This window comes from Phoenix dactylifera, chromosome 3 (assembly GCF_009389715.1).
Source record: "Phoenix dactylifera cultivar Barhee BC4 chromosome 3, palm_55x_up_171113_PBpolish2nd_filt_p, whole genome shotgun sequence".
Classification (NCBI taxonomy): Eukaryota; Viridiplantae; Streptophyta; class Magnoliopsida; order Arecales; family Arecaceae; genus Phoenix; species Phoenix dactylifera.
In genome coordinates this window covers 9236351-9251807 of record NC_052394.1, presented here as the reverse complement: position 1 = coordinate 9251807, position 15457 = coordinate 9236351, and the positions used below count along the sequence as shown (strand labels likewise).

The 15457-nt window shown below is 41.7% G+C and overlaps 1 protein-coding gene across 1 annotated transcript; it reads left to right on the top strand.

The window, feature by feature from the left end:
- Positions 1-4839: 4839 nt before the first annotated feature.
- On the top strand, positions 4840-10689 carry LOC103703707 (blue-light photoreceptor PHR2-like). The gene is made up of 4 exons (XM_026803190.2): positions 4840-5919; positions 9636-9859; positions 10035-10130; positions 10376-10689. Exons 1-4 carry the CDS (start codon positions 4927-4929, stop codon positions 10455-10457), a joined length of 1395 nt encoding a protein of 464 aa, XP_026658991.2. The 5' UTR covers positions 4840-4926; the 3' UTR covers positions 10458-10689.
- The last annotated feature ends 4768 nt before the right edge of the window (positions 10690-15457 follow it).

Sequence of the window (15457 nt, the reverse complement as noted above, 5' to 3'; positions counted from 1 at the left end):
GATCGAGATTCTAGAAGCCTATTCAAGGCTCTTTGATCATCACCAGACAGCCTCGGGGGCCGACTCAGGTCAGTTTTGGGTGCCCTCTATGCGGTCTTGAACTCCCATGGCTGCTTGGGGTGGACAAAGAAAAACCTCCCTTTCCACCCGTGGATGGAAGAGGGAGTACCTCAAATCAGCTGGCGATCCTTCTAAGGAGAAAAGTACCACCAATTGCTATTCTGAAGATGCTTCTTCAGAATAAAGCACCTCCGGAAGAGGAAAATCGAGGCCTGGATACCCCAGAGAAAATAAAGAGAAAGAAAGGCGACAAAGACCAGCCAGGAGTTCGGTACTAGTTGGATCGGGATAAGGCTATAAGTCCTCATCAGCTGGATGAAGAAAGGATGGAGAGGCAATCTTAGCCTGCCCCTCCGAGTTTTCTCGTATAGGCCGAGCCGAGAAGGTGGAGGTCGAGTAAACCGATCACTAGGACCGGCGAGCTTGAAGACGAACTCGGAAGGAATAAAGTGTTGAGCTCGAACGAGGTCCTTTTCCTCTTATGTGAGGACGGACACCTCGTGGTCCTGGCTCGGTTGGACCTTAAACTCAGCCGAAGGTGACGACTGCCGAGCCTGGAGAGAATGGTCCGACGACCGACACCCTCTGAGACGTTAACCTTACGATCGCTCATGGCAAGGAAGATGAAGAAGAATGAAAAAAGAAAGAAGAAGACAAGAAAAGGGCCGAGCCGCCAAGGAGTGAGAACCCACCGAAAATGGAGAAACACAGAGAATTTTGGAGCCAAGAACAAAAGACTTCGCTGAAGCACCACCCGGTGGTCTGAACGCTCGAGCACTCGGATGGAGGAGCACATGGAACGAAAGGTGGAGCCTGAAAGTTGGGGACACCCTTATATAAGGGCATGGACGCCCCGATCAAAGCGTCGGTCCAGCTACCCGAGCAGATCAAGCCATATGTTAGCCTGGGGTATGGCATTGTTGATCGCCGGATCGCTGCATTTATAACATTTCAGAGTCGCTCACAATGATGATGTCACGGGATGGCTCGGATACTTCGATGCTTCGGGAAGACCGATTGACGCAATTAACACCGCTAACAAAGGTCTCGCCCTCGATCGAGGTAACTGCTCGACTTCCATCGCCCAAACCGAAGTGCAGTTCAGCCTCGTAAGTGGAGGGCAAGTGTTGGAAGAAATATTACACCTCCACCTTGGACCGGACTAACCTCCTTGATCTCGAATATAAATCGAGGCGAATGATTTTGGCCTCAGCTAAAGAGCAGATCAGTCGAGGAGCCGCCAGCCAAGGAGAACAATCAGCACGCATCTACAACGGCTGACGGCTCTAATAACTGATAGTCTTGCCAGCTCGCAGTCGCAGCACCACGCCTGCACCGCACACCGCCCAAGCGGACTGACCCCCATGCTGTGGCCATACCACCAGCTATTACCTGGCCATCCATTGCCTGGCCATCATTGTATGCCACATCAACCCAAATAGCGACAAAACTAGCTTTCCTATATAAGATGGCAATTTGGGGGACATGAGCTACGCAAAGCATAGGCAATACATGCATACAATATTACTCACAGAGACCACACTCTGCTGAAACCCTTTTCTTTTTATATTGTTGTTCTGTTGTTTTGACTTAGGCATCGTAGGATTCTCTGCCAAAAACTCTCTGAAAAGTAGACTTCTTGTAAGCCACCCAGCGGAGGAGACCAGCACTCGACGCCTCAACCAGACTGCTCAGCTCGTCTCCAACCGACCTCAGGGTAATCCGAGCTGTACTCCTGCCTTGGTCCGAATTTGGCAGCAACAATCCTTTTTCTTCAAACTAATTTATTTAATCGTCATGCTCGAACCATTTGTGAACTCACAACTACTGTACATGTTCATCACAAAAAAGAAATTATATATAAAATGTGACAGAGGGAAGCTCCAAGGATGGCTCATTTGCTTCGTACCTTGTCTTTCCAGATCGTAGGCTATCTTTTTTGTTTTTGAAGTATATTTCACCACTTATAGCTTCCATCTCCACCTATCTGTTTTCTTGCCTATCTCCATTTGTGGCCGCCTCCTCTACTTCCCTGAGATCGGTTTTGCATGGTGTCCGCTGGAGTGACGATGCTTGGGACTGATACTTGACGAGGCGTAACAGAGGATTGATGCTTGAGGAAGCATCAATTGTGGGGGGATGTCGATTGCTATTTTTTTTTCCTCTTTTTGGTGATGGAGAGAAGAAATATCTAAACCCTAATAAAGAGGATGCCCTCTGCATGCGCCATGATGTATTGAGCTATAACTGGGGGAAAATCCTCACGCCGGACTTGTAGATCTTGATCGAAGCTTGCTGAATTTGCTTCCCCATGCGTTGTTGTAATGCGTTGTTGCAACAGGATGGGCTAATGAGCCCATATTACTTGTGCACAATTATGGGCCATGCAATTGCCTTAATGGATTGTGTTTGGTCGGTTGCTGGACCCAGCCTTCTCTCAGCTATGTGCCTCAGTCTAGGTGGTGAGAGTGGCCTATCGGGCCATCGGCATGTACCTCATGGCTTTTGATATTTTTCTTATCAAAAAATAGGATAATATTATTTTTTTTTAAAAAAAAAATTCTGAACAAAACGGTAGGAGTGCCATACGGACGAGAGGGGGTAAAGGGAGCCCACATCTTAGCCCCAGACTAGCCCACAGGACCCACAGAATGATAGTCCAACTACATCCGGCCCATCTTGAAGCAAGAACGTAACATTAGCCAGCCTTCGGCTCAAAAAAAAAAAAAAAAAAAAGCTACCATTAGGTATTGCTCCTACTTTTTTTTTCTAAATAAAAACAGAAAATCTATTTTTTAATAATAATATGTTGGATAATACGACAGATGCCGAAGCTCTGACGATTTCTGTCAGTACCTGATCTTCTTCGATTGGCTCCTCTGATACGCATGAGTCTTTGGGCACTGGTGGAGGAGGAAAAGCTCATGGGACTGAGAAGGAAGATGGTGAGATGGCAATGGAAGTCATTGAAGAAGGGGGGGGGGGGGGGGGGGGGGTGGGATAAAAAACTATATTTTTAATAAAAGTAAAAGTAATTTTTTTTTTATTTTTTTTCTTTTGTTATCAAAAAAAAAATCAGCCGGTAGTCTGATTTTTAATATTGAAAGTATTAACAAATCTTGGTGTGAATGCTAGGTAAAGAATGCTCCCTAAAGCATTGTCCGGAGACCTTGGATCACTGTGATGAGGACAGCCACACGATCAATTTGGATTAAGGGCAATAGGTGATTGCGAGTCCTGATCTTGTTCCAGCTAAGAGGGGTAATGGATTTAGGGATTTAAAGATTCGGCTAATATTCATATTTGTATACATATATATTTTATTATATTTTTTCTATAACATAAAATTATATTTTGGTTTGGGTATTCTTCGTGTATACCTATTAAGATGGAGTCTGAAATTGTATAGGAGAAGAGAATCTCAAAGATTTGAAAACACTTTAAAAAGAGTAGTTCTTAAATGTCAAAGTTTTTTAATTCTAGAATGTAATTGTAAATAAGACCGTGTTTGACATTTCATTAGGTGCTATTTTAAAAATGCCTTTCATATAAACATATGCTTCTGTTGATTTGTCTGCAAATGCTGCTGAAGTAAGCAAAAGCCCGAAAATGGATTTAGGGAGAAGTTGAAGAAACTTGCTTTAGGCTCATGTCTCTGTAAGTGGCTCATCTCTGAAGCAAGCAAATGCTGCTCATGTCTCTGCTTGGCCTACTTAAGGGCGAAGTCTCACCATTGCACATAACATTAGAGGTGCAATGGGCCAACAAAACTTGGACATGATCCTCAACCCAATTGAATTCAATGTCTATGAGCCAAATATTCATAAGATTGAGTTTTATCTTAAACTCAGGAGAGGCTTTATAAAGCATCATATTTTTGCTTGCATATTAAACCTTATCCTCATCTCATCCTACATATTAGAACTTGCCCGCATCCATTTTCTATACATTTCCAACCTTGGGAGAAACTAGGAGATTTGTGACATGATCCTCAACCATAACCACTAATGTATCAACTGGACCATAACCATTAAGAACAGTTTGCCACCATGTGTTAGCAATTTGCCAGAGGAATAGTGTCAACTTAGTATTTTAAACTTTCCATACAGCTTTCTCAACTTATTGTTGTACTTCTTAGCAAACCTAATCATATAAGAAAGAAATGTGAAAGATGACAATAATTTTGAAAATTTAATTCATTTTCATGCATTCCATCTTACACAAGGGGGCCTCGTACAACTGTATGACCGAAGACAATGACAAGGAACCTGCGGATCCATATTCGGTGGCTCTGATTCCCTAATCTCCTTCATGAACCCTTAATTCTGAGATATTATTAGATAGATCATATCCCATCATGAATCTAGAATAAAATTACTATTTTTTTAAATATGTAATCACTCCATTCCAACATCTTAGGTCCATTTAATATTTTTTTTTTTTTACTGAAACGGATGATTCATATAATTTTAATACAGATATATCTTAAAAAAATAAAAAAATAATAAATTTCGAAACGCTCTATCATCTCAAAGTATCTCTGGAGTGATTAGCCGCATACGGAACCTCTTAATCTGTAAATATACTTGGTTTAAAAGATCATCTCACCACCGATCATGGCCCGGATGCATTTTCCGCCGTAGAATCTAATAATTTCTCTGGGTTGGTGGATTGAGGTAGGTGGCTCTAAGCATGCACTTCCTTATTATACATATCTACACGTGCCACTCTTCTTAGCGGTTGGTATGGATTCTATACAGACACCCTAAACACCAAATAAATCTATCCATGTAGCAAAGCATCACCACATCTTCCCTCCTTCCTCCCCGATCTCCTCCTCATCTCTCACTCTCTTCCGGTCAATCCATGGAGCCCAACCCCCCATCCCAAACCCTTGAAACGCCTGTCCTCCAGTCCCAATCCCCAGAAGACCAACAGCAACAGCCTCTAGAGCTCACCAAGACCCTCCCCATTGCCTCTATTTCCCTCTCCCTCTCCCTCTCCCTCTCCTCCTTCCTCTCCCCTCAACTCCACTCCTCCACCAAGAAACCCTCCCTCTCCCCCTTCTCCCACCTCAAAATCCCCTCCCAGATCTCCTCCCTCTCCCACCTCTCCCTCTCTTCCACTTCCCCCAAACCCTCCTTCAAAGCCTCCACCCCCTCCAGCATCGCCAACTCCCCCCTCCATTCCCCCTCCCCCCTCCTCCGCCGCCGCCCCGCCGACCCTTCCCACTCCGCCGGCGGCCGCCGCTGCACCGTCGTCTGGTTCCGCGCCGATCTCCGCGTTCACGACAACGAGGCCCTCAACGCCGCCTCCAATGACTCCCTCTCCCTCCTCCCCGTCTACCTCTTCGACCCCCGCGACTACGGCAAGTCCTCCTCCGGCTTCGACAAGACCGGCCCCTACCGCGCCACCTTCCTCCTCCAGTCCGTCGCAGATCTCCGCCGCAGCCTCCGCGCCCGCGGCTCCGACCTCGTCGTTCGGATCGGCCGCCCGGAGACCGTCCTGGTGGAGTTTGCCCGCGCTGTCGGCGCCGACGCCGTGTATGCCCACCGGGAGGCGTCGCATGACGAGGTGCGGGCGGAGGAGCGGGTGGCGAAGGCGATGGAGGAGGAGGGGGTGGAGGTGAAGTACTTCTGGGGGAGCACGCTGTACCATATGGATGACTTGCCGTTCGAGTTGGAGCAGATGCCGTCGAATTACGGGGGATTCAGGGAGAAGGTGCAGGGGGTGGCGGTGAGGAAGACGATCGAGGCGCTGGACCAGATTAAGGGGCTGCCGTCGAGAGGTGATGTCGATCCTGGGGAGATTCCGAGCTTGGTCGACCTGGGGCTCAAGCTGGCGCCGACCATGTCTCAGGTTTGCCCTATCATCTCATATTCTTGTTTACTTTTGTTTTCCAGTTGCTGGTTTGTTCTGCCATCTCAAATTTGTAATTTTTTTCTTAAGCAAAAGGAAGTGAGTTTAAATTAGAAATGAATCAGGAGTGGAACAAAATTGAAACCTGGCACTTATAGGCAAGCCAAGGCAGAGTAGGAAGAACTAAGAAAAATATGGAATATGGAATAGGTAGAGTATTGACTCATTTTGAAAAAAAAACAATATTCCTATCTAAAATAAGTGTTGTTGGAATATCCTTTGCTTTGAGTGGAAGTTAAAATTTTTCTTTCACAGCATTTGTGATTTCCTTGGGAAGCAACTCTGAGATTATAAGTGGCCAAATTTCCAAATTCACATAGAAATCCGGAATTTATTACAACACAAGGAGGGATAAAAGGAATTGGTGATTGTTCAAGATCACATTGACATGAGAGCGATAATCTTTGCTAGTATTTGGGAGAAGCCATTACGAAATTACCAGCAAGTACTCCGATGGGGCTCTCTTTTCTGAAAAAGAAATCTTTACAATTATTTGCTTGTCCACCTTGATGATTGGCTACTTGCCCTGGGCCATTACACAACTAAAATACGCTCATAACAAACATCTGGTTGTAGTGCTGATAATTAATAATTGAAATGCTTGTAAACCTAGTGAATCATTCATAAATTTAACATGGTTGATAGTATCACCAAATTACTGACCCTCCTACTAATGATGTGCTTTTCTTTTCTTTAATTTGGAATAGAGGTATCTCATATTACTGAATTATGGCAAATTGATTCCTAGCATTTGAATGCCAATTTTCTTAGAATGTGTGCAACTCTTTTTCCTTTTTTGGCAGAGTGCGGGTTGTGCAATTCCTAGAGTGATGCAAATGCCCTTAGATACTTATTAATTAATGTACTATGACAAGTTGAAGAGGCCAGTTCTTCCAATTTCAGTTTCCTTTCATGTGACAGATAATTCCCACTCTCAGGCCTCTCTGATCCTCTGTTATAGGAAATTTCATGAAGGCTGGTGATGATCAACCTGCCAGAGCGTGTTATGTATTCCCAAGAGAGAGCGGACAACAAGCACAAACTACTTTAATGACAAAAGTTGGCATGATATTTCAGCATAAAAAGGCATATCAAAACCAAGAAGCAGCCTTTCTTTGATCATTGATAAGTAAAAGAACATGCCACCAGGAAATTCTACTTTGAGGTGAAGATTGGGCTTAAAACATTAGATAGGTTGTCAAATAAGCTTGGTGGTGCATCTAGATTAGCAAATTCGAGTCCAAATACTAAAGCGACGGACCATACAGTGAAGACTGCTTTCTTCTGATGTCAGGAAGACCCAATGATTCAGCAGTCATATCTTAGTCTCTCTGTTTTTCCTCTGGTTTCTGTAGGAGAATAACTGATGATTAGGAAACTAACTCCTGTTTTGAGTGAAAAAAATAAATCCAAATATGTCCTTGTTCTGAGTCCTTTTTGAGTTATTAATTGATTTACTAGATCAGAGGAACACCTTTAAAGTGAATCTTGGGATTTTACTCCTTTTAGGCCTTGATAATGCAAAAGGTATATTTTAGGTTCCCAAGGTTTTTTCTTTGTCCTGTCAATAAATGGCTAAAGCTGTCTTGTGATTCTGGCCTTCGATATATTGGAACTTGAGGAATGATAATGTGGAGTATGTGAAATTGAGGGCAGTGTACGCACCTAGAATTCTCACCAACATGAGCAGGCCACCATGATAGGGTTTCCCTTACACTCTTTCTACACATATATTCCTACAAAAAAATTACGTAATAACCAGAAATGCTTGGTATTTTTATCTGATCCATAAGTATGCTAAGCTGGGTTTAATTTAGTTATGGTGGGCTGGTTTTCTGAAATTCTTGTCATGTCTGCAACACATGTACATATGCACACTATGTTTTTTTGTATATAAAACTATGTAAAAGCATGTTCCATCAAGTTGATCAATATGATGAGGTCCAGTATATTTTTTATGTTAAAATTTTTGAAACAAATTCTACAAGAACCTTAACTGAATTAAAAGCAAATTAGTAATTTGAATTGAATTATTAATATCAGATTAAAATTCAGTTTCTTGTGAGATCTGACTCTGATTTGTGCTTGTTAGCAAACTTATATTGTAAAAGAACACATATCACCACCCTACCAGTCCACAAGAAAGGAAAGGAAAGGAAGGGGGGGAGGGGGGGTTGGTGTGGGAGGGTCCTTTGATGCATTGCATGGCTATGAACAATTCATGGATTAATATAGCTAGAAGTCTGAAGCATAAAGCATATGACTATGTAGGTGGCATGGCAACTTCCTTCTACTTGTGTATTTAGGTTGCGGTGACCAGGTGATGCTGATGTTTTAAGCACCTTAATTATTATCTGAATGTGCATGCAGCTTAACGTTATTGTACTTTGATTTTGTAGGAAAAGGTCATATGAGTGTGCCTTTGGAGATGCTACATTTAATTTGAATATTGTATTCCCTTATAACCTTGAACTTTAAATGGTAGTTTTGTACTTTTGGGGCAGGAGCTGTTGAGTCTGCTTTATATTTTGATATGGTGAATCATCAGTATCACTAAATTCTGTATAAAGTGCTGGTCTCTGCAGACCATAACAATGATCGCTCTTTTTTTTCCCAAAGCACATTGACTCTGATTTTAGACTTCATTACATGCATGTTGGAACTGTTTTTGTTTTCTACATCCATGATGTTGCTGTCAATCCTCTAGTTTTCACTACCGCCTTGACACTGACATTAACTTCTTTCAATTTGGATACCTTAAACAAATTATTTATTCAGTTTCTATACATTTGAATATTGCTGTTTAGATGACTAAGATCTGTGGCTGATTGATGCTGAACAATGTATGGATGTGATGTCTGAACCTAATGGTTGATAGGAATTTTATGATATATGAACTATGAAAGGCAACTGTTGTATATCGAATTTATCTAACCAAAACATAAATGATTAAAAAAAACTATTTTCTGTCTTATTAAGGCTTGTGACTTTTCTACGTATGAAAAGAACACTTGTGGTCCGATGAGCTTATATTGTCGGATACCTGTGAAGAAAAATAGGAAATGGGATCCTGATAACCATGCAACCTTCCTCTGGAAGTTCAAGTCCTTTCGGAAGCAAAATTAAGTTCAATATCATTTGGTACTTGATGTGAGTGGAGTCAATTGTGCAGAACGCCCTGTCAGTTAGCTTCATGGAAACAGATGTCAGGTGATAGATTCACATAACTATATCATGAGAAAATCTCAGTATGATATCGTCAGATGGAGCTCAGCCTCATCTTTGTTACAATTAACTTGTGCAGTTGAAATAATCCAATCAAGGCTTTTTTTGGAACAAAAATATTCCTATAAAATTTATGTTACAGAATCATCTATATGGCATGCTTTTTTATCGTTATTCTGGAAAGTGAAAAACTTGTGTACAGTTTCATAGTGGTACAGATGTCTTTTATCTTGGGACTGTTGTCATTTGTCTCTTTATTATTCCTGCTTTTAGATCATGTCAATTTTATCTGCATCTGTTTTATCTGGATTTTAGGTTTTTCTCTTCTCATAGAACATAGCCAAATGCAATACCATCATGCAGTCATCCAAGCAATTTTTTCATGACATATACAGTAGTTTTGATGCTAATTGTGTGATGTTTTCATTCAGGATGGGAAACCTGCCCCAAATGCTTCACTTGTGGGTGGCGAGACTGAAGCATTAGAGAGACTGAAAAAGTTTGCAGATGAATGCCGTGCCCAACCAAAGAGAGGGGATAGTACTCGGGATAGTATCTATGGTGCTAATTTCTCCTGCAAAATCTCACCATGGGTAGCGATTGGATGCCTTTCTCCACGTTTCATGTACGAGGAGATGAAAAAGACTGCAACAAGGTATGTTTTGTTGGACGTCTACTTATTTCCAAGGTCTGGATGAGGCGTAAAGAGTAAAACAACAGCTCGATATCATCATTCCAGTTTTTCAAGAAACACCTTCTTTATTTAAAATTATGGATTAGGTTGCCCAACTTTATTGTGTATATGACGTAAATTTAATTTTTATTTACAGAGTAATATCTGCCTCCTCAACTCCAAAGACTGGTGCTGCAGCAGATAATGGAATGAACTGGCTAATGTTTGAATTATTATGGAGGGATTTCTTCAGGTGGTTACCGACCATAATCTTTTCTTGCCACTCTTGTAACTGTGGATCATGTGTGCGCTATTAGTTGTCTACATTGTCAATACACTAACACAAAATGAGACTTAATAGTCTTGATAAAAGATTTTTTTCTGTAATTAATTTCTGCATTGAACTTACCTTGTACACCCAGAAACTCTGGATTAACGCTCCATCCAGCTAAATGCTTGATAAGTTGCCTAATTATATTTGAATCATACTTGTTTCAGGTTCATCACTAAGAAATACAGCTCCCCCACAAAAAAGATTGAAGCTGAGCCAGCTACAGCCTGCACCGGTGCTCTTGTTTGAGTCTTCTGGAGCCTGGAGATGACCCAAAATCAAAAGTCGGCATTCAATTCAACCTGGCCTGTGCGCTAAAATGTAGTTTCTGAAATACTAAGAGACTTTTGTCAATCCCATCTCTCTCCCTCCAATAACTTGTAGCTCTTAAACTTTCTCATACATTGGTCAAATTTTGGTCTGCGGACATAGTTATCTCATGTTTTGGAGAGAGGCATTTCCATCTCCCCTGCATTTGATATCTTTTTTTCCTATTGCTTTTGCTTCATCAGGGAATTAATTGGGTATTTAGGGTATCTGCAGGCCATAATCAGACAATCCAGTCGATTGCTTCGATGGAGATCGCTGGTCATTAATTCAAGGAGGAGATTTCCATGTCCAATGACTTTGGACCATTGGCCACGTTGGCCAATGCTTATCAGGTTGCCTTGCAATCTTGACATCATCTTCATGGTAGCCTACTCTTTTTTAATGCCAAGTAATCTTTGAGCGAAATAGAGAATTCCTACTGCGTGATGACCCATGTGGATCTGCTTCATATTGTGCATGAGAAGCTTATAAATTTTTCATTTCAGATAAATTATCTATATTTCTCTCTAGACTGCAGTCCAATAATTCCCCTTTCTGTTGAGGCTGGTTTATCTGAGGAGGTTGCTCTAGCTAGGAAATCTGGTGGTTGTGCAAGCAGAATGCAGTTCAAAATTGAGCACCTTCGCTTGGGTTTGGTAGAAGCTGGTATCCCACTGCCATTAGTCTAATGAACAAAATAAGAATTCTCCCTTCCTGATGAGAATTAAATGGTTTCTATATTATACGTACGGATCGGAGCTCCGGCACCAGTGAATGCGATGGGTGCAACCCTATGTAATAGCAAGGGCCTAAAGAAAATTTTGGACAAAGTAATCCTCCTTGAAGTTAGAAATTTGTGAGGGACTTTTTTTTTTTTTTCACGCTAAGGTAAGTGAATCATACCTGACGAGTACGGATGCATCCAATAAAGTAAAAAAAATAGAATGCCTCAGAGTGCGAAGGGCAACTTTCCGTCACTAGCCCACAAGGTAGAGTTGACTGTCTTCAGCAGTCACAATCCTGGCAGACAAGTCTCGAATAACAAAACTTGCACCATCCCATGTACCTCCATCCAAGATCGACCCATCGAAATTGAGCTTGAGGAAACCCGGGGGTGGGAGCTCCTATGTGCCGTGAGGGCTAAAGCGAAGCAACAAATCAAGCTTGGCTACGAAGATAGATTGATCCCTTCGTAATTTCTTTTTTTTTGAAAAAAAACAAATATCTATTCAGCCTCCAAAGCTGGTGGTTTCTCGGGTGAGTGTTAACGATGGAATCTCCCTGCCGATCATGCCAATTTATAGGCCCATTTCTTTCAGCACCCGCCACTACCCCATGTAATTAATTAATTTATATAAACTCACATCCATCCTCACATCCTAAGCATTATAGCATATATAATAACTTAGAAAAATGGCTAGCAAGAAGGTATTATTTAAGTTTCTTGATATTGTATAAGTATCCAAAATCTATTCGGTAAATAACTGATGTAGGGCTAAACACACGCGTGGAGGGATTCTCACAGCATCCGCAGCTACTCCTATGCCTTAAAAGAAAGGACAGTCATACTTATGTCATGGAGCTCCCTATATTTTGCCCGACCAATGTTGCCGAAACCCTGATCTCCTCCATCCATTTCCACTTCCTACCTTTTAACTACTTTCATACTGGCACCAATTCTATGCATCATCCTCAAGTCTGAGAAAACTCTCCCAGTCTACCTCCTGGACTTCACCTGCTACCATGCCCCGGCGTCGTACCGCTTCCCGGCCTCGACCTTCCATGAGCATGCCTACCTCTCGGGCCACTTCAACGCCGAGTCGGTCGAGTTCCAGATCAAAGTCCGGGAGCGCTCCGGTGTCGGCTGCGCCACGAGCATGCCCCACAGGCCACAGCATGCATGAGCTCACTCCCCGCCCTAACCTGCAGTCCCTCTCCGCCGCCCTCGTCGAGGTCGAGACCGTTCTCGTCTCCATTGCCACCGACGTTCTCGACCGCCTCGGCATACATCCTGTCGACGTAGACTTCTTGGTGGTCAACTGCAGCATCTTTCGCGCCACCCACTCCGTCTCGGCCATGGTGGTGAACAGATTGAAGCTAAGAGAAAACGTGAGGAGTGATGACCTGGGGTGAATGGGGTGCATTGCTGGGTTGCTGGTGGTGGCGCTGGCGAAGGATTTGCTGAGGGTGAACAAGGAGAGCTTGGTGTTGACGCTGAGAACGGATACGATCCACGTCCGATGGGTATCTAGGGAAGATGAATTGTATGCTGCTGTTGGGACCCCTCCTCCTCACCTCTGAGTTTCCTTGAGATGAACCTGACGGATGTGTGCTGGATCGTGGTAAGAAGGAAGGAGCGGGCTTTATCATCAGAGGTTTGGATTCTAGACTGATAGCTGTGTTGGTTGACAATAAAAGGAGGCCAATGTACTCTAATAATAGCTTCACTAATCTTTGAGGCATTGACTCAAAAATCAATAAATATTTATTTCAAAATAAATATAAATATAAAAGCCCTAAAGCCTCTTCAAAGACTAACCAAATCTTCGAAAAAGACTTGGATCATGAACCTCCTTCGGCATTATAGGTTTGCTTCTAAGAACGTCCTTTTTATTCACATTCATTGCATTTCTAATTCAAAATTGCAATGTCAAATTTATTATTGTGTCCTTTAGGATAAGATTGTGTAAATCTAACCATAACAAATCTAAAAGATTTACTTCATATCTACTTCACTAACGTTGAAGATTTTCTCAGATATACTTCGTAGATATCTACCACTTTAGGAATGTGACTATGACTGGAGAGCTCCTTCTATCCTCCTCCGTTTTTGAAATCCAAATCCTCACTTGGATTCACTCTTTTTTTGGGGGGGGTGAACACTCGGATTCACTCTCATAGATTGATGGTTGCCAAGCTGTATAAAGCCTTCAATGGTGTTGCAATTCAAGCCATTTCTCACGATCCAAATTTCTAAGAGCTACACCTAGCTCTTGCCATCTCCTCCGCGTTAGTAACTAAAGGAAGCCTCGTTTTTCCTCCTATCATGGCATGTTCCAGTCCGGGAACACCACTCCAATATGAATTGCAAGATACTGGTGAGGTGCAAATAATATTATTTCCTCGTCTTCAATAAGGAATTTCCTGCTGCCTTCCCCTGGTGATGCGGGCTATAATTTGGATCCAGAACTTCAAAAAGCTCAACAAGAGTGGATGACATGGATGACCTTTGGTTGCGGAGACCAGTAATATATTTGTAGTTTTTAGAATTTTCTGTTCAATGGGTTTCTCCTGCTGACCTTCTTGTTCAGTTTTTAAATATTTTATTTTCTAACTCACATGGATGTATCTGTTTAGTTCAATTTAATACATCCAATTTACCCAAAAAAAAATCCTGTTCATTTTTTGAATGTTATAGGGTTGTATGAAAATTTGAGGTGGCTTTATGTTTGTAGTTCAGTTCCAAACATCTGTTTCTTTTTGGTTGTCAGGCTTGTGAAGGACTGGCTCTCTCTTCTAGACACCGATCCTCAACACTCCACTACAAGAAGGATTCATGCAAGAGTTGCTGATGGTTGAGGGGAGAAGATGATGAGAAGGTGGGAGAAGGCTGAGAGATCGAACTCATACGTTGTAATGAGAGGCTACGAGAAGATGATGATAAACTCCCTTGGGTGATGGCTCTTTCACACACCTCTTGGAAGAGACTCCAGGAGAAATGAATCCATATGACAGCGTCGAAGGTCATTGGATTTTCTTCCCCAATGAGGCTGGGGACATCTCAGGCCAACAGCAAACTTGCTGGTGAGTCTCTTGATGGTGTGCCAAGAGACTTGGGTTGGAATTTGCCTTCGCCTAGAGGTCATGGTTTAGGGTGGGCTGCCCCCATAACAAGGAAACAAGAATAATGTATCTACTTGATGCAGAATAATGAGAACATAACTTACGAGAGGGCATTTCGTTTCATGTCCAACTTGTTCTTCCCCTTGTCTTCCAAATCCTTGAGAAAATTCATAGGAACATGATTTATTGATGCTGGTAGCAAGTGGTTTAGCTCTCTCAACTGATAACTGAACTCAAGCTTATAAAATCATTGGATCCTTGCTATGACAAGCATGAAATTAATTGCGTCTCTTTCTACCGTTGCCTAAGACTCCTATAATAATTAGGTTCATAAGCTTGGTCACATTTCCTTAAAAATAAGATTTATTGCAATTACAATTTTGATGAACCATAGTTATCAAAGAAGAACAATATTGAGCAGAGTCTAGAATGTGGATCATGCCAAACCAAACAAAATCATGACTTGGTGGCTATGTCACAAACCTTTGAATGGTTACATGCCAAAATTACAAAGAAAATTGTAAATTGAACTAAAATATAACAATATAGTTTGAAGATTTACATCTCTGAATGTGATAAAGAAATAAAAATATAACAAAATAATCTAAGACATATATAATAAACCAGTATCTTTATTGTTTGAGTAGTGCTACTAACTGTTGTTTCATCCTTCATTCCATTTGACGAAATAAGAGTGTAGATAGGTGTCACTATAATGAGATTTTGTTAGCTCCAAAAAATCAGCTTTTTTTAGGAAAAAAAAAATTGTCAACTTGATACATGTGCCCATTCATGGGGGAGGGGATTGGAAGAGGGCAAATGCCTACCCTAAAATTTTGATTTTAGTATTTTAGGTAGAGTTCAGCCTCCCCATCTTTAAATATTTGGTAAGGTTTATTTGTTTATAAATATAAAAAGTGTTAGGTCTGCATGGGTTTTCTAAATTGCACTCCATATGTGGTAAATCTAATGCTTATGATCACAGGATTGGTTTTCATTAATCCTGATTCATTGGAATTTAATAATTTATTTTGCTTATAAATTTTGAGACAATACTTGCTTGAATAACATTTTGATATATTCTGAAATTTCTTCTA

What these genes read in the sequence shown, in the direction of transcription:
- LOC103703707 (XM_026803190.2), top strand. Translation starts at nt 4,927, where the DNA reads ATGGAGCCCAACCCCCCATCCCAAACCCTTGAAACGCCTGTCCTCCAG. An exon ending in TGGCGCCGACCATGTCTCAG is followed by an intron (nt 5,920 to 9,635) that starts GTTTGCCCTATC and finishes GTTTTCATTCAG; the next exon opens with GATGGGAAACCTGCCCCAAA. An exon ending in ATGAAAAAGACTGCAACAAG is followed by an intron (nt 9,860 to 10,034) that starts GTATGTTTTGTT and finishes TTTTATTTACAG; the next exon opens with AGTAATATCTGCCTCCTCAA.